General features: G+C 42.4%; 1 protein-coding gene across 5 annotated transcripts in view; it reads right to left on the reverse strand.

The window, feature by feature from the left end:
• The window catches only part of LOC140738594 (uncharacterized), a 156,063-nt gene that overhangs the window by 43,722 nt on the left and 90,199 nt on the right, over positions 1 to 22,142 (reverse strand). For 3 of the 5 annotated variants that reach the window (XR_012101407.1, XM_073066125.1, XM_073066114.1), the window contains 6 exons: positions 20,759 to 21,017; positions 19,814 to 20,010; positions 16,014 to 16,602; positions 15,035 to 15,218; positions 13,949 to 14,015; positions 6,112 to 6,298 (listed from right to left, as the gene is read on the reverse strand). Coding sequence is in view for 4 of the 5 variants with exons in the window: in XM_073066125.1 (XP_072922226.1) it covers positions 6,112 to 6,298; positions 13,949 to 14,015; positions 15,035 to 15,218; positions 16,014 to 16,602; positions 19,814 to 20,010; positions 20,759 to 21,017 (1,483 nt within the window). In the remaining variant the exon portion in view is untranslated. Of the gene's footprint in view, positions 1 to 5,751; positions 5,827 to 6,111; positions 6,299 to 13,948; positions 14,016 to 15,034; positions 15,219 to 16,013; positions 16,603 to 19,813; positions 20,011 to 20,758; positions 21,018 to 22,142 lie in introns of all 5 variants that reach the window. The other 2 variants (XM_073066134.1, XM_073066143.1) reach the window with 2 other exon arrangements.

Raw genomic sequence — 22,142 nt, forward strand, 5'->3', positions numbered from 1 at the left:
TATCCTCTTTAATCGTCATAGTTTCCATAACTTACCTACTTGTTTCCCTTACCTGAGCACAACTCAATATCCTCCTCCTTAGTGAATACCAAAGAAAAGAAATTGTTCAATATCTCCCCCATCTCTTTTGGCTCCACACATAGTTGTCCACTCTGATTCTCTAAGGGACCAATTTTATCCATCACTATCCTTTTGCTATTAATATAGCTGTAGAAACCCTTTGGATTTACTTTCACCTTACTTGCCAAAGCAACCTCATATCTTTTAGCTTTTCTAATTTATTTCCTAAGAATATTCTTACATTCTTTATATTCCTTGAGCACCTCATTTACTCCATACTGCCTATATTTATTGTAGCTCTCTCTCTTTTTCCAAACCAAGTTTCCAATATCTCTTAAAAACCACGGCTCTCTCAAACTCTTAACCTTTCCTTTCAACCTAACAGGAACATTAAGATTCTGTACACTCAAAATTTCTCCTTTAAATGACCTCCATTTCTCTATTACGTCCTTCCCATAAAACAAATTGTCCCAATCCACTCCTTCTAAATCCTTTCGCATCTCCTCAAAGTTAGCCTTTCTCCAATCAAAAATCTCAAACCTGGGTCCAGTCCTATCCTTCTCCATAATTATATTGAAACTAATGGCATTATGATCACTGGACCCAAAGTGCTCCCCAACACATAACTCCGTCACCTGACCTATCTCATTCCCTAACAGGAGATCCAACACTGCCCCTTCTCTAGTTGGTACCTCTATGTATTGCTGCAAAAAACAATCCTGCACACATTTTACAAATTCCAAACCATCCAGCCCTTTTACAGTATGGGCTTCCCAGTCTATGTGTGGAAAATTAAAATCTCCCACAATCACAACCCTGTGCTTACTACAAATATCTACTATCTCGTTGCAAATTTGCTCCTCCAATTCTTACTCCCAATTAGGTGGTCTATAATACACCCCTATGAGTGTTACTACACCTTTTCCATTCCTCAATTCCACCCAAATAGCCTCCCTAGACAAGCACTCTAATCTATCCTGCCAGAGCACCGCTGTAATATTTTCTCTGACAAGCAACGCAACACCTCCCCCTCTTGTCCCTCCGATTCTATCACACCTGAAGCACTGAAATCCAGGAATATTTAGTTGCCAATCACACCCCTCCTATAACTATGTTTCACTAATAGCTACAACATCATATTTCCAGGTATCAATCCATGCTCTAAGCTCATCCACCTTTCATACAATGCTCCTAGCATTAAAATAAATGCATTTAAGAAATTCTCCACCTCTTCCTCTCTGTTTATCTCTAACGGTGCAAACAACTTTACTAACTTCTTTTTCTTCCTTCTCCCATACATCTGTTCCTACACTGTTTCCCCTCCCCCCTTGTATCCTGTTTAAATCCACTGGAGCCTCTCTAGCAAACCTACCTGCAAGAATATTTGTCCCCCTCCAGTTCAGATGTAAACCGTCCTGCCGGAACAGGTCCCACCTTCCCTGGAAAACTGCCCAATTATCTAAATCTGAAGCCCTCCTTCCTGCACCATGTCTTCAGCCACGTGTTGATCTGCACTATCTTACTATTTCTAAACCCATCTGCACGTGGCACTGGTAGCAATCCTGAGATTGCTATCCTGGAGGTCCTGTCCTTCAATTTGGTGCCTAACTCCCTAAACTCACCTTTCAGGACCTCCTCACTCTTCCTACCCACGTCATTTGTCCCTACATGGACTACGACATCCGGCTGCTCACCCTCCTTCTTGAGAATACTGGGAACTCGATCTGAAATATCGCAGACCCTGGCACCAGGGAGGTAACAAACCACCCGGGATTCTCAATCCGAGATATTGCGGACCCTGGCACCAGGGAGGCAACAAACCACCCAGGATTCTCGATCTCTTCCACAGAACTTCCTATCTATCCCCCTAACTATCAAATCCCTATCACTACTGCTCTCCTCTTTTCCCTCCTTCCCTTCTGAGCTGAGGGTCCAGTCTCGGTGTCAGAGACGCAACCACTGCAACTTGTCCCTAGTAGGTCGTCCCCACCAACAGTATCCAAATGGTATACTTATTATTGATGGGAACGGCCACAGGGGTGCTCTGCTCTTTCTGTCTATTCCCCTTCCCTCTCCTGACAGTCACCCAACTACCTGTCACCTGATTCCTAGAGATGACTATCTCCCTGAAACTCCTGTCTATTTCTGTCTCTGCCTCCCGAATGATCTGAAGTTCATCCAGCTCCAGCTCCAGTTCCCTAACACGGTTTGTCAGGAACTGCAGCTGGATGCACCTTTTGCAGGTGTAGTCATCAGGGACAATTGTGCTCGCCCTGACTTCCCACATACTACAAACAGAGCACTCAACTGCCCTAACTGCTGCCTCCATTCCCTACTCCTAAGCTAATTAGATTAGTTTAAGGAGCTTTCCCGGCCTTACCTCACTTGGAGTGAAGCTCGTCCTCAGCCTCTGCTTGCTTTTTAAATTCTCCCGCTGATCTCAGAGGCTGACTTTCACGCGCTTGCACAGTTGTGCCCTGTTCAAACCTCACCTCTGCCTGTTCAGTCAAAGCCATCCCACTCTGCCTCAGTCCACTCTGACGATGGCCACCTTATATGGCAGTCTTTTTTTTACACCTCTGGATCGCTATGTCACGCGCCTGCACAGTCTAGCCTCTTTTCCCTGAACAGTTAAAAAAAAAGGTTTCTCTCCGAGATGCCTTTACTTCTTCCCTCTCCGCCTCTTGCTTCAATTTAAAAGACCGTTGTAAACTTCCTCTCCTTTTTAAACCTTTGACGCGCCATGTCACTTGCCTGCGCAGTCTAGCCTCTTTTCCCCAGTTAAAAAAAAAAGCTTCTCTCCAAGATGCCTTTACTCCTTCCCTCTCCGCCTCTTGCTTCGATTTGTCTAATAAGAAACAACAGAATGCCATGGAAGAAGGAAAAGGGGGCAGAGCACCAGAGGGAGGTGATGAGTAGGCAAGGAGGTAAGTTGAGAGAAGAAGAGGATGGGGGATGGTAAGGGAGGCACTACTGGAAGCTCGAGACTTCGATGTTCTGCCATCAGGTTAAAGGCTACCCAGACAGAAAATAAGGTGTTGTTCCTGCAACCTGAGTGTGGCCTCATCGCGATAGTAGAGGAGGCCATGGGTTGACATATCGGAATGGGAATTAGAAGTGCAATTAAAATGGGTGGCCACTGGGAGATCCCACTTTTTCTGGTAGACGGAGTGTAGGTACTCGGTGAAGCAGTCTCTCAATCTATGTCGGATCTCACCAATATACAAGAGGCAACACTGGGAGCACTGGATACAGTATATGACCCCAACAGACTCACGGTTTAAAGTGTCACTTCATCTAGAAGGACTGTTTGGGGCCCTGAATAGTAGTGAGGGAGCAGCTGTAGGGGCAGGTGTAGCAATTGTTCCACTTGCAAAGGTAAGTGTCAGGAGGGAGATAAGTTGTGAGAGACGAATGGACAAGGGAGTCGCATGGGGAGCGATCCCTGTGGAAAGCTGAAATTGGAGGGGGGAAGGAGGGAAAGATGTGCTTTGTGGTGGGATCCCTTTGGAAATGAGAGTCTATAAACACAGATTCTCCCAGGGCTGTGATCTTTCAACCCTCCTGTTCTCACTTTATACAAATAACTGCACCTCCACTGACAAATCCATTAATCCTAAAGTTAATGGATGACTCAACTGTAGTTGGTTTCCTCTCTCATAATTATTGTTCATATGATCAGATTTATTTGTTTGATGACTGATATTTGCACATTTGACAGTTCTGCTTATTGTTGATTGCTCATGGCTGTTTGCACTATTGTCTTGTAAATTGTTGGTTGCTGTTGTATTGTCTGTTATGGTATTGTCCTGAGTTTTATACTTGGCACCGAACCACAAACAGTTCTGGTATGTTTCACATACTGGCAATGAAGTGATTCTGATTCTGACTGTTTATTCTTCTCTGTAGATACTGCCTGACCTGCTGAGTCTCTCTGGCATTTTGCATTCTCAATGTACTTTGCAGTGATTTGGTCTGCATGAACACTATGAAAAGCAAGTTACTTGCTGTCTCGGTACATGTGATAATAATAAACCAATTCCAGGTCTGTGCTGCAAAATGTTTATTGTTCTACTAAAACTTAAAATTGTAAAGAAAATATAATTGCCCAGTCACACTGAACAAAATAGCTATACCATGTCCCTACACCCTGTAACAATAAGCTTTCCCAGTGCACTTCCTTCAAATAATAAAGGAAACAAATCTAAATTACTTATCTAATCAAAATTTTTCTCACTATCTGTAAATACATATCTGGAATCAATCTAGAAGCAAACGTGTATATCTAATGTACTTCAAAGATGATAAATTAATAAAATCAGTACCAATCCCTCATTAACTATGACAAATCATTTATAACTAATTTTATAAAACAATTAGTAGTGTAGATACGAGGAAATCTGCAGATGCTGGAATGTAGTAGTGTAGATGTTCTTTTCCCACACTCTGAATCTTGTACATTTCCTCTGGATTTTGGAGAAGCAACTGAGCAGGAGTCTTAACATTAACTACAGTTCATCTGCTCTGGTCACTTTCTCACTCAAGCACCAATAAGTAGTATATAAATAACCCATCAATATCTTTTTTGTGCTTTTATTGCACAGTTGAGATGAGGCTGAGTACAGGGCTACGGTGGGAAACTTACTCACATGGTGTGAGCAGAATTATCTGCAGCTTAATGTGAAAAAGACTAAGGAGCTGGTGGTGGACCTGAGGAGGGCTAAGGCACCAGTGACCCCTGTTTCCATCCAAGGGGTCAGTGTGGATATGGTGGAGGATTACAAATACCTGGGGATACAAATTGACAATAAACTGGACTGGTCAGAGAACACTGAGGCTGTCTATAAGAAGGGTCAGAGCCGTCTCTACTTCTTGAGGAGACTGAGGTCCTTTAACATCTGCCGGACGATGCTGAGGATGTTCTACGAGTCTGTGGTGGCCAGTGCTATCATGTTTGCTGTTGTGTGCTGGGGCAGCAGGCTGAGGGTAGCAGACACTAACAGAATCAACAAACTCATTTGTAAGGCCAGTGATGTTGTGGGGGTGGAACTGGACTCTCTGACGGTGGTGTCAGAAAAGAGGATGCTATCCAAGTTGCGTGTCATCTTGGACAATGTCTCCCATCCACTCCATAATGTACTGGTTAGGCACAGGAGTACATTCAGGCAGAGACTCATTCCACCGAGATGCAACACTGAGTGTCATAGGAAGTCATTCCTGCCTGTGGCCATCAAACTTTACAACTCCTCCCTCGGAGGGTCAGACACCCTGAGCAAATAGGCTGGTCCTGGACTTAATTCCACTTGTCATAATTTAATCATTATTATTATTTAATTATTTATGGTTTTACATTGCTATATCTCCACACTATTCTTGGCTGGTGCGACTGTAACAAAACCCAATTTCCCTCGGGATCAATAAAGTACGTCTGTCTGTCTGTCAGAGATCAAAATATTGTCAATTTTGCATTACAGGTTTCCCCCACTACTCGAAGGTAGAGCGTTCCTATGAAACCGTTTGTAAGCTGAAATGTCGTAATGTGAAAAAGCAATTACCATTAATATACATGGGAAAAATTTTTGAGCGTTCCCAAACCCAAAAAATAACCTACCAAATCAAACCAAATAACACACAAAACCTAAAATAACACTAACATATAGTAAAAGCAGGAATGATATGATAAATATACACCTTATATAAAGTTGAAATATTTTATGTACGGTGTAGTTTCACTTAAACTTGGGAAGACAGCGAGCCAAAATCGATCTGGAGAAGAAAAAAAAATCGGCACGTACACACATGCGCAAACAACTGCCCACACAAGGCTTCACGGTCATTGCAGTCTTCATCGGGGTAAACACATGTATAAACCGGGTGTCTTTTTTTCGTAAAAGTGAAAATCCTCTTTGGTTAGCAAAAACAGGTACTAATGTAGGTCTTTCGTAATAGCGAGCCGTCATAAAGCGAACGTTCGAAAAACGGGGACTAACTGTAAATGTATTTCTGTTGTAGTTGTGTTTCAAAGTGAAAATGTAGAAAAACAGGGTTTACCTTGCAGTAATTTCTGTATGTTCAGTCAATAGAGGTGGATACGATGTAGTGAAACCGAGGCTATTTTCTGAATTAGGCATGTAGGAAGCAGAGGACTCACTGTATCCGGTTAAAGAGGAGGCTGGGATCTCAACCAAGGTTAATATGATCGTCTCCCCTTTTGGGCTTTCCACTGCCATTAAGTTCTCTAAAATAAAACAAAACCACCAAGAACTAATTTAACTCAAACTGATGCCATATAATTATTTGGAAAATGGACTGCAACACATACATTAGCCAGGCAAACCTATAGAACTAAATAAATGCTCACAATCCACCATTTACAATCAGTTGCTTTTAAGGTGATTGGACAAAAGTTTAGGAAGGATGTCAGAGGTACGTTTTTCTTTAAACAGATTGCTGAGTGTGTGGAACACAATGCCAGGGGTGTTGGTAGAGGCAAATACATTGGGGACATTTAAGAAACTCTTGGATAGGCACATGGATGTAGGAAAAATGGAGGATTATAGGATGTGCAAGAAGGAAGGGTTACATTGATTATGGAATAGGTTTATATAGATCATCATAACATTGTGGGCCGAAGGGCCTGTACTGTGCTGAACTGTTCTATGTTTGCTGATTACAGTAAGGATATCTGAAATGTACTAATTAGACCATTGATTCTATTACCAGTTTGTAGTTGAAACCATCCGAATTTCAGCACATGGATCAGGCCCCTCGGCCCACAATGTCGTGCTGAACCAAATATATTAATAATCAAATGGCCAACTAAACTAATTCCTTCTGCCTACATTATATTCTATTATATTTGTCTATATTCTTCCATTTTCCTCACGTTCCTATGCCCTATCTGAACTTCTCTTAAATGTCCCTAATATATCTGCCTCTAACATCCAAGACAGCGCACTCCACACACTCACTACTCTCTGTAAAAAAAAAAAACCTGTCTCTCACATCTGCTTTGAATTTACTCCCTCACCTTAAATTCATACCCTCTGATATTAGGCATTTCAACATTGGGAAAATAGATACTATCTGCCTACTCAATCTATGCTTCTCATAATCTTATAATCAGGTTGTCCCTCAATCTCCACTGCTCCAGAGAAAACAACCGAAATTTGTCCAACATCTTGTTTTAGCATATGCCCTCTAATCCAGGCAGTATCCTGGTAAACCTCTTCTGCACCCTTTCTAAAGCCTCGACAGCCTTCCAATAACTGTCATCCCTTACTGTGATAGGATGCCTGTGTTTACAGTCCTTTCTAACTGAGTTCAACCACTTAGAAAGTCAGTAGTTGCCAGTTCATGGAGCTAATTAGACCTCACCCCTATTTAAACATCTACCAGTTCTTATCCATTGTTACCAGAGTTCTATTCCCTTGCCTGTTGGAATACTGCCAACTCGAACACAGGTCTTGCAGTGGTGTGTGACATAATGAAATTACATTTGGATCCACTAAGGAAGCAAATGAGTCACTTTAGTCATAGAATCATAGAGCATTACAGCACAGAAACAGACCCTTCGGCCCATTTAGCCCATACCAAGCTATTATTCTACCTAGTCCCATTGACTTGCACCTAGACCATAGCCCCTACAATCCTCCCAACCATGTACATACCTACATTTCTCTCAAACGTTACAATTGCTGGTTGCTCATTGCACACTCTCACCACACTGAGTGAACAACTTCCCCTCAAGTTCGCCTTAAATAATTTCACCTTTCACCCTTACCCCATGACCTCCAGTGAAAAAAGCCTGCTTGCATTTACCCTATCTTCACTCTTCATGAGTTTTGTTTCCCTCAATCAAAGCTACCTTCATTCTCCTGCACTCCAGGGAATAAAGCCCTAATATATTCAACATTTCCCTACAACTCAAGTAATACTCATTTTCCTTAATCAGGATACAAGTGAGACCAACTGCACACAGATGTGATGAAAGCTTCCCTCTGCAGAAATCTAATCCAGAAACTCAAGCATTGCATCTACAAACCCCATTTCCAGAAAAGTTGGGATATTTTCCAAAATGCAATAAAAACAAAAATTTGTGATATGTTAATTCACGTGAACCTTTATTTAACTGACAAAAGTACAAAGAAAAGATTTTCAATAGTTTTACTGACCAACTTAATTGTATTTTGTAAATATTCACAAATTTAGAATTTGATGGCTGCTACACACTCAACAAAAGTAGGGACAGAGTTAAAATAAGATTGAAAAGTGCACACAATATTCAAGTAACATCAGTTTGGAAGACTCCACATTAAGCAGGCTAATTGGTAGCAGGTGAGGTATCATGACTGGGTATAAAAGTAGCGTCCATCAAAGGCTCAGTCTTTGCAAGCAAGGATGGGTCGTGGCTCACCCCTTTGTGTCAAAATTCGTGACAGAATTGTTAGTCAGTTCAAAAGGAACAAGATTGCAGAGAATTTAGGTCTTTCAACATCTACAGTATGTAATATTGTGAAAAGATTCAGAGAATTCAGAGACATCTCAGTGCGTAAAGGGCAAGGTCGGAAACCACTGTTGAATGCGCGTGAACTTCGAGCCCTCAGGCGGCACTGCCTAGGAAACCGTCATGCTACTGTGACAATTATAGCCACCTGGGCTCGGGAGTACTTCGGAAAACCATTGTCACTTAACACAGTCCGTCGCTGCATCCAGAAATGCAACTTGAAACTGTATTACGCAAGGAGGAAGCCATACATCAACTCTATGCAGAAATGCCGGCGAGTTCTCTGGGCCCAAGCTTATCTCAGATGGACCAAAAGACTGTGGAACCGTGTGCTGTGGTCAGATGAGTCCACATTTCAGCTAGTTTTCAGAAAAAACGGGCACCGAGTTCTCCGTGCCAAAGATGAAAACGACCATCCTGATTGTTATCAGCAAAAGGTGCAAAAGCCAGCATCTGTGATGGTATGGGGGTGCATCAGTGCCCACGGCATGGGTGAGTTGCATGTATGTGAAGGTACCATTGACTCTGAGGCGTATATTAGGATTTTAGAGAGACATATGTTGCCATCAAGGCAACGTCTCTTCCCGGGACATCCATGCTTATTTCAGCAGGACAATGCCAGACCACATTCGGCACGGGCTACAACAGCATGGCTTTGTAGACACAGAGTGTGTGTGCTTGACTGGCCTGCTGCCAGTCCAGATCTATCTCCTATTGAAAATGAATGGCGCATCATGAAGAGCAGAATCAGACAACGGAGACCACGGGCTGTTGAGCAGTTGAAGTCTTATATCAAGCAAGAATGGACAAAATTTCCAATTGCAAATCTACTACAATTAGTATCCTCAGTTCCAAAACGATTAAAAAGTGTTATTAAAAGGAAAGGTGATGTAACACAATGGTAAACATGCCTCTGTCCCAACTTTTGTTGAGTGTGTTGCAGCCATCAAATTCTAAATTTGTGTATATTTACAAAATACAATTAAGTTGGTCAGTAAAACTATTGAAAATCTTTTCTTTGTACTTTTGTCAGTTAAATAAAGGTTCACGTGAATTAACATATCACAGATTTTTGTTTTTATTGCATTTTGGGAAATATCCCAACTTTTCTGGAAATGGGGTTTGTACTTCTCAGGGCAGCTAGGGGCAGGCAGCCAGTACCAGCTGTGACCACTGTGTCTCTATCCCGTGAATCTGTTTTCTTATAAACGAAAATCATGAACCATAAGAAATAGGAGCAGAATTAGGCCATTTGGCTTATCAAGTCAGCTCTGCCATTTCACCATGGTTGATCCAATTTTCCTCCCAGCTCCAGTCTCCTACTTTCACGCTACATCCCTTCTTGCACTGACCAATCAAGAATGTATTGCCTTCTGCCTTAAATATACAAAGATAGCCTCCACAGCTGTCTGTGGCAAAGAATTCCACAAAATCACCACTCTCTGGGAAAAGAAAGTCCTCTTCATCTCTGTTCTAAAAGGACACCCCTCTATTCTGAGGCTGTGCCCTCTGGTCTTAGACTCCCTCACCATAGGAAGCATCTTCTCCACATCCACTCTATCAAGGATTTCACGATTTGATAGATTTCAATGAGGCCACCCCTCATTCTTCTGACATTCCATAAATACAGGGCCAGAGACATCAAACATTTTTCATATGTCAAGCCATTCAATCCTGGAATCATTTTCATGAACCTCCTTTGAACCCTCTCCAGATACAGCACAGCCTTTCTAAGATACTGGGCCCAAAACTGCTCACAATACTCCCAAGTGAGGCCTCACCAATGCTTTATAAAGTCCCAACAATACATCCTTGTTTTTATATTCTAGTCCTCTTGAAATGAATTCTTCCTCACCGCAGATGCAACCTACAAATTAATTGAAACATAGAAAGCCTACAGCACAATACAGACCCTTTGACACACAATGCTGTGCCGAACATGTACTTACTTTAGAAATTACCTAGGGTTACTCAAAGCCCTCTATTTTTCTAAGCTTCATGTACGTATCCAGGCGTCTCTTTAAAGACCCGATCATATCCAACTTTACCACCATCAATGGTAGCCCATTCCACGCACTCACCAGTGTAAAAAAAAACTTGACATCTCCTCTGTACCTACTTGCCAGCACCTGCATAAGGACTCCCAAGTCCCTTTGCACCTGCTTTTTTTGTTTTCTCTCCATTTAGAAAATATTCAACCCTTTCATTTCTTCTACCAAAGTGCATGACCATACAGTTCCTAACACTGCATTCCATCTGCCATTTCTTTGCCTATTCTCTTAATCTAAATCCTCCTGTAGCCTCCCCACTTCCTCAAAATTACATGCCCTTCCACCTATCTTCATATTGTTTGCAAACTTTGCAACAAAGCCATCAATTTCATCATCCAGTCACCCAGAAAAGGATTCTTTTATTCCCATTCTTTGCCTCCTGCCAATCAGCCATTGCTTTATCCATGCTAGAATCTTTCCTGTAACACCATGGGCCCGTAGCTTGTTAAGCAGCTTCATGTACGGCATCTTGTCAAAGGCCTTCTGAAAATCCAAGTACACAACTTCAACCAATTCTCCTTTATCTATTCTGCTTGTTATTTCTTCGAAGAATTCCAACAGATTTGTCAGGCAAGATTTTCCCTTGAGGAAACCATGCTGACTATAGCCTATATTATCACATGCCTCCCAGTACCCTAAGACCTCATCCTTAATAATCAACACCAACACCTTCCCAACCACTGAGGTCAGACTAATTGGCCTATAGTTTCCTTTCTTCTGCCACTTTCCCTTCTTGAAGAGTGGAGTGACATTTGCAATTTTCGTTGTCCCTCATTACTACCTCTCCAGCATCGTTTTCCAATTCTCCGATATCCTCTCTCACCTCTCTTTTACACTTTATGTATCCGAAGAAACTTTTAGTATCTTCTTTAATATTATTGGCTAGCTTACTTTTGTATTTCATCTTTACCTTTTTAATGAGTATTTTAGTTGCCTTCTGTTGGTTTTTAAAAGCTTCCCAATCCTCTAACCTCCCACTAATACTTGCTCTATTGTATACCGTCTCTTTGATTTTTATGTTTTCATTTTTTTACTATCAGAGCAACATCACCAACTCTGACATCTTGTCAGTCCTTTCGATACTATGTGTATCCTTGACATTAAGCTTCCAGCTATAATCTTCTTTCAGCCATGATTCAGTGATGCCTACAACATCATACTTACCAATCTGCAACTGTGCTGCAAGTTCATCCACTTTATTCCATATACGGTGCAGATTCAAATACAACACCTTCGGTCCTGTATTCACCTTTTTCCATTTTGTCCATCTTTTACGTTGCAACTCATCCTACTGACTGCAATTTTGCCCCATCAACAACCACGCCTCACTACACATTGCCTCTGTTTGTAAACCAGCTACCTCATCTTCACGCAAACACAAGGAAACCTGCAGATGCTGGAAATTCAAACAACACACACAAAATGCTGGTGGAACGCAGCAGGCCAGGCAGCATCTGTTGGAAGAGGTACAGTCGACGTTTCGGGCCAAGACCCTTCATCAGGACTAACTGAAAGAAGAGATAGTAAGAGATTTGAAAGTGGGAGGGGTGAAGCTAAGAGCTGGAATGTTGATTGGCAAAAGGGATACACGGCTGGAGAAGAGAGAGGATCATGGGATGCAAGGCCTAGGGAGAAAGAAAGGGCGAGGGAAGCACCAGAGAGAGATGGAGAACAGGCAAGGAGTTATTGTGAGAGGGAGAGAGAAAAGAAAAAAGGGAAAAAATATTAAATAGATAGATAAATAAATAAGGAATGGGGTAAGAAGGGGAGGAGGGGCATTAACGTAAGTTAGAAAAATCAACGTTCATGCCATCAGGTTGGAGGCTACCCAGACGGAATATAAGGTGTTGTTCCTCCAACCTGAGAGTGGGTGGTAGATGAGGATAAGGAAACAAGGGGAACCCTATCCCTAGTGGGGTGGCGGGAGGATGGGCTGAGAGCAAACACATCTCACCCATTTCACGCACATCTGCTCTCACCCCAACCTCCCGCCAGCCCACTAGGGTTAGGGTTCCCCTTGTCCTCACCTACCACCCCACCAGCCTCAGGGTCCAACATATAATTCTCCGTAACTTCCACCACCCCCAACAGAATCCCATCACCAAGCACATCTTTCCCTCTCCCCCTCTTTCTGCTTTCCGCAGGGATCGCTCCCTACGTGACTCCCTTGTCCATTCGGCCTCCCACATCCCTTCCCACCAATCTCCCTCCCAGCACTTATCCTTGTAAGCGGAACAAGTGCTACACCTACCCTTACACTTCCTCCCTCACCACCATTCAGGGCCCCAGACAGTCCTTCCAGGTGAGGCGACATTTCACCTGTGAGTCGGATGATACTGCATCTGGTCCTCCCGGTGAGACCCGACACCAACTGGGAGACCGTTTCGCTGAACACCTATGCACTGTCCGCCAGAGAAAGCAGGATCTCCCAGTGGCCACACGTCCCTCGGGATCAATAAAGTATGTCTGTCTGTCTGTAATTCCACGTCCCATTCCCATTCTGATATGTCTATCCATGGCCTCCTCTCTACTGTCAAGATGAAGCCACACTCAGGTTGGAGGAACAACACCTTATATTCTGTCTGGGTAGCCTCCAACTTGATGGCATGAACATTGATTTCTCTAATTTCCGTTTATGCCCCTCCTCCCCTTCTTACCCCATCCCTTATCTATTTATTTATTAGTTTTTCCCTTTTCTTCTTTTCTTTCCTTTTTCTCTCTCTGTCCCTCTCACAATCACTCTCCTTGCCTGCTCTCCATCTCCCACTGGTGCACCCCTCCCCCTTTCTATCTCCCTAGGCATCCCGTCCCATGATCCCTTCCCTTCTCCAGCTGTGTATCCCTTTTGCCAATCAACTTTCCAGCTCTTAGCTTCATCCCTCCACTTCCTGTGTTCTCCTATCATTTCGGATCTCCCCCTCCCCCTTTCAAACCTCTTACTATCTCTTCTTTCCATTAGTCATGACGACAGGTCTTGGCCCGAAATGTCGACTCTTCCTCTTCCTATAGATGCTGCTTGGCCTGCTGTGTTCCACCAGCATTTTGTGTGTGTTATCTCATCTTCAGCTCTATTATCCACCTTTCCTATGATACTCTTGCATTGAAATATAATCAGCTCAGGACACTAGTTGTACCATGCTTAACCTTTTGATTCTTAACTTTGTCTGAGGTCTTAACATCATCTGCCTCCACAACCTCTCCATTAACTGCTCTGGCACTAACAGCGAGGTTCCCCATCCCGTTACTACTTAATCAAATATCTGTTCTGTATTCTGTACAAAAGGTTGGAGGGTAAAAAAAAATCAGTTTATGCAGCTTGTGTCATACATACCCAAGTTTCCTTCAGAAATGTTCAGTGCTTCTTGGTGTACCACACTTTGACATTCTTGTACGTCAATCTACAAAAATCATATTTTAAATCAAGTTTTTAAGAAAACAAAATAATTCATTTGTAACTTTTTGAGACCTGCATTAATTACAAAGAACAAATTCCATATCTTCATTGGGAATTGCATGAATTGGTAGAAAGAAAGCTGTTTAGTCCAAGCGCCATCTGTTCCAGGTTAAAGCAAAGATCCACAGCAAGGGGATTTTCAATTAGATCCACAGAATCTATAATAGTACTGCACAATATAAGAAAAATTATAACAAGGAACATATATTTTAAAAATTAAATGAGTAGTGCAAAAAAAGAGCAGAAACAGAGAAATAGTGTTCATGGGTCCACTGTGCATTCAGAAATCTGATGGCAGAGGGGAAGAAGCTGTTCCTAAAATGTTGAGAGTATGTTACTGAATAGTTAGGAGAATTACTCAGCAGATTCATCTCCACTAGAACTGGAGTGCATTCATTTCCAATCTCACCAAGCATTTGCATGTTCAGTAATCTTCATTCTCCTATCCAAAAGCTGGGCTAAAACTGAATTTTCTACAGCTCCCCAAATACTCTTTCCCGAATTTGTTTTTAAAAAGGACCTCATCTGCCTTTTTACAAAATAGTATAATTTATTAAATGGTACTAACAACAAGGTCGGCTGGTGGCATAGTGGCATCAGCGCCGGACTTCGGAGTTTGAATCACGAGTTTGAATCCAGCCGGCTCCAAAAAACCTGGAAAGGGATGGGCTCCGCCAGGTTTCAGATGCCCAAGACGATGATGAGCAATAACCAAAAAGATCGGTGCAAAAAGCTTGTTGTGACGGTACCCCGACGACTACACCAGGAGTTAAAGGTGTGCACACACAACAAAGGATTTTATTGGCAATTTTATATTGGAATACATAGCAAAATTACTATTTAATAAGATCTACCCAAATTTCCTTGTCAAAATCCAGATTCGTTAATTACATGTACTGTGTAATGTGATAACAACCAGTACAACCTAAGGAAGTGCTGGGGCAGCCTGGTAATACTGCTCACCTTTGGGGAGTAACTCGAGCACAAAACTTGTGCAGTTGTTTCTGTAGCCTCAATGGACAGTGTTGGATCAGCAATATGACAAAACGCCACTGCAGACTGTGCGCAGTATGTATCTGAGGAAATCCCTTGTTCAACATCCTGACTTTCAAATCTTGCGTCTGGTTGATTATGTGCTGAAGACATCCTAAAGACAGGTTTGACATCACACACACACAAAAACAAACAATATTAATATATTTTAAACACAAGAGATTCTGCAGATGTTGGGAATCTAAAGCAACACATGCAAAATGCTGGAGGAACTCAGCTGGTCAGACGAAATGTGTGGAAAGGAATAGACAGTCAATGTTTCGGGCCAAGGTTCTTCTTCAGCTCCTCACTTCAACTATTCATTTCCATAGATACTGCCTCCTCCAAGAAGACCACATCCTTGCCACGGTTTGGAGGCTTGCATGTCTTAATGATCTGCGAGAGCTACATTGTTTGGAGTCAGGGCTTTATGTTTTGGCTCTTGGTAGGGTCACCCATGCACATCAGATCAAAGGGTAGAGGCCAGACCAGTCCACCAGTCCAAGGATTGGGGATTCAACTCGAGGCTAGCAACTGTTAGCGAAACAGCAATGAAGAATCCTTCTACATCTGTGTGCGACAGTAATGCTGAGTCTTCACCTGGGACTTGCATAACGACAGTAGTGAAAACTGGGAGGAAGCTACTGGCATGATGATGGAAGCCCTGAACTATTGCCGCTCTCAACATCAGCGATGTAACTGGCAGTAAGTAATAAGTGTTGCTGGCCTGCTATGTTCCTCCAGCATTTTGTATGCTAATACATTTGTCTGTAAATAAAATCTATTTTATCTCACACACAAATTTCCTTACATTTCTGTTGTATGTTTTTTTCTTAAAAGACTCTGAAACAGATGCCAAAACAACCCAGCCAGATATTACAGGAATAGTTCAAGAATTTTCGTCCCTTACCTTTCACCCAGATACGCCGTCATATTCACTTGTTCTTCCCCCGCAACACCTTCCTCTTGTTCATCACACATTAATAACTCTTTACCACAGTTGTGGATGTTGCTGTCCACGGGCTCAGTATTACTCACTGTCACACACTGGTCTTTCTTGTCAGTTACTAACAAACTTAGCTTCTCAGTCAGATGCTGGGATCCATTTTCCATATGTTCAGTTCTATTTACTCCTCCTGCTTCTCCCACACATCTGCCTTGCTCATCAGATATCAGTAAGTTTAACCTTTCACGCAGATGCTCAGACCCACTGTCCTGATGCTCTTCTCTGTTCATTCCATCGTCCTCTCCCACACATTTGCGTTGCTCATCAGACACTAACAATTTTAACCTTTCACTTAGAAGCTTGGTCGCATGGTCCAGATACTGAGATCTCCTTACTTGTTCTTCACGCACAGATTTTTCTTGCTGATTGGTTATAGACATCTCACTTGATTCATCAGCTGACATCTGATTTACGCTTACATTTTCTTCACTGCTGTCTGTTGTTAGCAGATGAACTGGCATCAAGTCATCACAATTTGTTTCTGCTTTATTACCTAGAATCACATTAGATTAGATTAGATTCAACTTTAACCCGAGTACAGGTACAAAGCCAATGAAATGCAGTTAGCATCTAACCAGAAGTTCTAAGAATAGCGTTATTTACAAAATAACTGCGAATAAAAAGTGCTACAGCAGACAAATATAAAAGTACTGAGACAGTACAATATGGGTGCAATACCACTCAGCGCTGTGATGTGAGGTTCAACAGGGTCACAGCCTCAGGGAAAAAGCTCTTCCTGAGCCTGCTGGTGCGGGAGCAGAGGCTCCTGTACTGTCCACCGGATGGGAGGAGAGTAAAAACTCCATGATTAGGATGAGATGCATCCTTGATAATGCTTTTCGCCCTGCCCAAGCAGTGTTTATAGTAGATGTTCTCAACGGTGGGCAATTGTTGCACCTTTTCGATCAGGATGGAGGAGTTCAGGGACCAGATGAGATCATCGGAAATGTGGACACCAAGGAATTTGAAGCTTGATACACACTCCACTACAGCTCTGTTAATGTAAATGGGGACACGAGTGTGGCTCCTAGCATGCCTGAACTCCACAATGATCCCCTTGGTCATCTGGGTGTTAAGGGCCCGGTTGTTGTTGGTACACCACGCAGCCAGATGCTGGACCTTGTCTCTGTAGGCCGTCTCATCATCCCCTATGATCAAGCCAACCACCATGGTGTCGTCTGCGAACTTGATTATGGAATTAGAACCATGTACCGGAACATAGTCATAGGTGAGAAGAGAGTACAGAAGAGAGCTCAGCACACAGCCTTGAGGCACGCCGGTACTCAGGGTGAGAATGGAGGAGGACAGGTTGTCTAACTTAACAGATTGGGGTCTGTTAGTCAGAAAGTCCAAGGTCCAATTACAGAGGGATGAGCTGATACCAAGCTGCAAGTTTGGTGATCAGCTTGGAGGGGATCACAGTATTGAATGCCGAACTAAAGTCAATGAACAGCAACTATACATGCAGCACAATTAGTAATTCTCTGCACTAACATTTTCTCTTAGAAAAATAGTAGCAGCTGTACTGAGAATTAGATAGATAGATAGATAGATACTTTATTCATCCCCATGGGGAAATTCAACTTTTTTCCAATGTCCCATACACTTGTTGTAGCAAAACTAATTACATACAATACTTAACTCAGTAAAAAAATATGATATGCATCTAAATCACTATCTCAAAAAGCATTAATAATAGCTTTTAAAAAGTTCTTAAGTAGTTTACTTAAATACATTAATACAATCAACCCCGGCACTTTAACATATCTTACTCCTGGCGGTTGAATTGTAAAGCCTAATGGCATTGGGGAGTATTGACCTCTTCATCCTGTCTGAGGAGCATTGCATCGATAGCAACCTGTCGCTGAAACTGCTTCTCTGTCTCTGGATGGTGCTATGTAGAGGATGTTCAGGGTTTTCCATAATTGACCGTAGCCTACTCAGCGCCCTTCGCTCAGCTACCGATGTTATACTCTCCAGTACTTTGCCCACGACAGAGCCCGCCTTCCTTACCAGCTTATTAAGACGTGAGGCGTCCCTCTTCTTAATGCTTCCTCCCCAACACGCCACCACAAAGAAGAGGGCGCTCTCCACAACTGACCTATAGAGCATCTTCAGCATCTCACTACAGACATTGAATGACGCCAACCTTCTAAGGAAGTACAGTCGACTCTGTGCCTTCCTGCACAAGGCATCTGTGTTGGCAGTCCAGTCTAGCTTCTCGTCTAACTGTACTCCCAGATACTTGTAGGTCTTAACCTGCTCCACACATTCTCCATTAATGATCACTGGCTCCATATGAGGCTTAGATCTCCTAAAGTCCACCACCCGAAATAAAAATAATGTGCTTAAAGTGGTGAGTTTATCATTTCTGCGAGGACTTGAAAGGTTTATAAATCAGGTACATCAATGTTAAATGCAGCATTATTACCTTAAGCTGAATTTCTTGAGTTGAATACCTTGTTCCTCAAACAAAATCTACATTTATAAGCAAACTGAGCACACATTTGTTTTTATCATAAATGTATGTCAAATGTCAACAGTTATTTCCAAAAGGATTGCACTTAACATTATTTCTCAATATAGTCACTGTATCCAGAGAGCCGTGCCTGTCACGTGACAGCACTGCCCTCACCTGGTTGGAAGTCACACCACCTGCCAATCAGCATTTCGCCCTGCCAACTAATCAATGCACACTTAACTATTGGCCACCTTAATTGGATTAACCCGTCTAGCACTAAGCCGTTGGCCCCCCCCCCGGTAAATCACCTGGGCTGGACCCTCCAAGCCCCCTGACTGATAAAGGGTGCTACATGTGCTTGGCTCACTCTCATTTTGCCATCCTTGAGGGACCATCCTGCTTCACTCCAGACTGAAGACTGCAGAACAGCACTGGAGACACGTGGTAAGCTGTGCATTGAATAGGGTTGTGGGAGTGTTTATTGTTGCCCCTTTAGCAGAGAGCTATACCTGCCCTTGGTCAAGGGGTGGCAGGTATTGTAGTTACTTTTCCCTTGCTTGTATGTGTACCTGTACTCTGTCCCCACGCCGTTTTCCCGTGTATTGTACTGCCGACCTGACTTTTCCCACATTCGTCTATTCCAAGCGTGTTTGTGCGAATATTGTAGTCACTTGTGTTGCTCCCAAGCTTTTCTCCCATTGTACATAAACTCATTATTATTAAAACTGTGTCCAGAGCTCTTGCCTTTGAGACTCAAAGAATCTGTCTCATTTCCATCACAACAGTCACCCACACTGTCCATACTACACAATTCTGAAATAAGTTTTAAATTTATAATTCAGTATATTTACCCTATGTGCACACGTATTCAAACTATGCGTAGTTGTATTCAAACAGATTAATCGTAGAGAGCTTGTGATGACTTAATCTATGAAATTAACAACACACACAAAATGCTGGTGGAACACAGCAGGCCAGGCAGCATCTATAATGAGAAGCACTGTCGACCCTTCATCAGGTCCTGATGAAGGGTCTCGACCCAAAACGTCGACAGTGCTTCTCCTTATAGATGCTGCCCGGCCTGCTGTGTTCCACCAGCATTTTGTGTATGTTGTTTGAATTTCCAGCATCTGCAGATTTTCTCGTGTTTGTTCTATGAAATTAACAGTTTATTTCAACAAAAATAAAATTTTTCATTGTAAACAATAAAGATTGCTCATTGGGCTCCGCCCATTTTGCATACCATGCTTTTCCTTTGTCAATGCCTCTCCAGTTGGCTCTATAAAGCTTTGCATTTCTTCACTCTCTGTGCTAGGACAGGGCTTTTTTGTTCGGCTTCTAGAGGAGGAATTGCTGAGATTGGGTTTTGGTTTCAGAAACCTGCCCCTTCTCCTGGCTACGTTGTTGTGTGCACCAGCAGGTTCTTCAGTAACTAAGGAACTACAAATTAAAAAAATTAACTCTTTAGGTATGAAATAGAAATAAACTATTTTAATAGAAATGCATTATAAAACCACCCAAAATATTTTTTGAAAAACACATTTACAATGAGAAATTCAAGTAAAGGAAAACAGTGTCAGAAAATCATCAATTTTCACTGGGCAAAAGGATATCTGGTGTTTGTCCATACCCAGCTTCAGCTTTGAACAAGCTTGTGGATCAGAGGACAGAGAGAATTCTGAAGAAACTCAAACCTGGGGAAAAAAACATTGCACTGTATGTGGAATAGAGCTGAGCATCTGGAAGGACAAGTTCCCAACAGTACAACACAGGTTTGCTTTGAGAGTAAGCACCAGATCTAAAATAATTACACTTTATAGCATCCCCTCCCCCAACCTTTTTCTTCTGGCTCCTGCCCCCTTCCTTTCTAGTCCTGATGAAGAGTCTCATCGACTTTGAACATGGTCAGCACAGCTTTGTGGGCCGAAAGGCCTGTATTGTGCTGTAGGTTTTCTATGTTTCTATAACTGTTTATTCATTTCTGTAGATGTGGCCTGACCTGAGTTCCTCCAGCATTTTCTGTGTGTTGTTCTGGATTTTCAGCATCTGTAGAATCTCGTATTTTTTGTGGTGTTAACCTAGTGGCATTCTATTTACACCACACATGAATGGATTAGAGTAAATTAAAGTGGTGAGCAAGTTATGAAGACAGTTACTTTGCCTTTCCTAGTGATACTACGGCTATTACCTAGAACCAGCTTTAGTTGATTCTCCTTTTGGAAGAGGAAGTTCTTGCGAGTCCAGTTCAGCATTCAGCTCTCTCTCTACAAGAACATTCTGAGGTTCAGGTCTGTCAGGCTTATCACCAACACTCTCAGCACTACACACTATGATCTGCAGGGAAGGAACTTCACCAGCAAGGCCAGATTCTTCCTGCAAGTTCTTCTGGTCCACACAGATCACACCTGTAAATGCAGAACCAAGCTCAGCACAGCCGCTCTCCCCTTCTGTAGAGAAAACAACACAGGAGTTAACCTAGTCAGAGAACAGAAACTGCTCTGTACTTTGAGTCTTGTGACACTATAAACATATTTTCTGAACAGACTCACTATCTATCGATCATTTGCACAGATGAACATTTATTCTTGAGAACAAGATATTTACTTAAACATATTCTAAGTCTAGAACTTGAAAATACACCGATGAGTTCAGATTCTTTTAAGGAGAAAAATTAGTTATCAGCATATGAAGCATGATTTAGAGAGAAAAATCTTTTGATCATTTCTAAAATGGGTGTGTTACTCCGGTATCACATAGATCATGTACCTAACAAAGTGGCCACTGACTGTATTTTCATGGCCTTCTGCTGCTGTAGCCCATCCACTTCTAAGTTTGATGTGTTGCCAGAGAAAGGTAACTGCATGTGATGGTCCCTCTCTCCCCCTCTTGTCCACTGCTCCCACAGGAAGATTCCTGCGCTCATATGGACACTCTCTGCGTCTCACTTGATGTCACCAGAGGATGATGTTGGAAGCCTGGATCTTGGGCAAGGTTCAATCGACAATTTGTAGATTGGGCTCTGTAATTCATGTTATGCTGTTTCTGGTTTCTCGTTGTTCCTATTTTGTGTGATTTTGATTGGGGCAGACTGGCTTTGTGGCCTGAAGTTAAAGAACAATATGCAGTTCGAATGAACTGAACTGAATATTTTGAATGATTTGAGGTTTGGAGTTTTATAACCTGTGTTTTCCCTTTTTACCATTTGCACGATTTGTGTTTTTTTGCACGTGGGGGGGGGGTTTGATGATTTTCCTTTCATGGCTGTCGAAAAGAAGACAAATCTCAGGGCTATTTACTGCATCATATTTTGATATTAAATTTACTTCAAACTTTGAATTTTTGAACTTTGTGTTGTGCATTCAGAGATATTCTTCTGCATGTCACTGTTGCGTTGTTAATGAGAGAGGTCAGAGGAGAATGGCCAGGCTGGTTCACCTTGAGAAAAAGATGACAACAGCTCAAATAACCACGCAGAACAATTTTTTTAATGCACCACTATAAACTGTAGAGACCACTGAACATGAAAATCCCAGAGGTCAACAGTTTCTGAGACACTCAAATCATCCTATCCA

This window comes from Hemitrygon akajei, chromosome 2 (genome assembly GCF_048418815.1).
Source record: "Hemitrygon akajei chromosome 2, sHemAka1.3, whole genome shotgun sequence".
NCBI classification, from domain to species: domain Eukaryota; kingdom Metazoa; phylum Chordata; class Chondrichthyes; order Myliobatiformes; family Dasyatidae; genus Hemitrygon; species Hemitrygon akajei.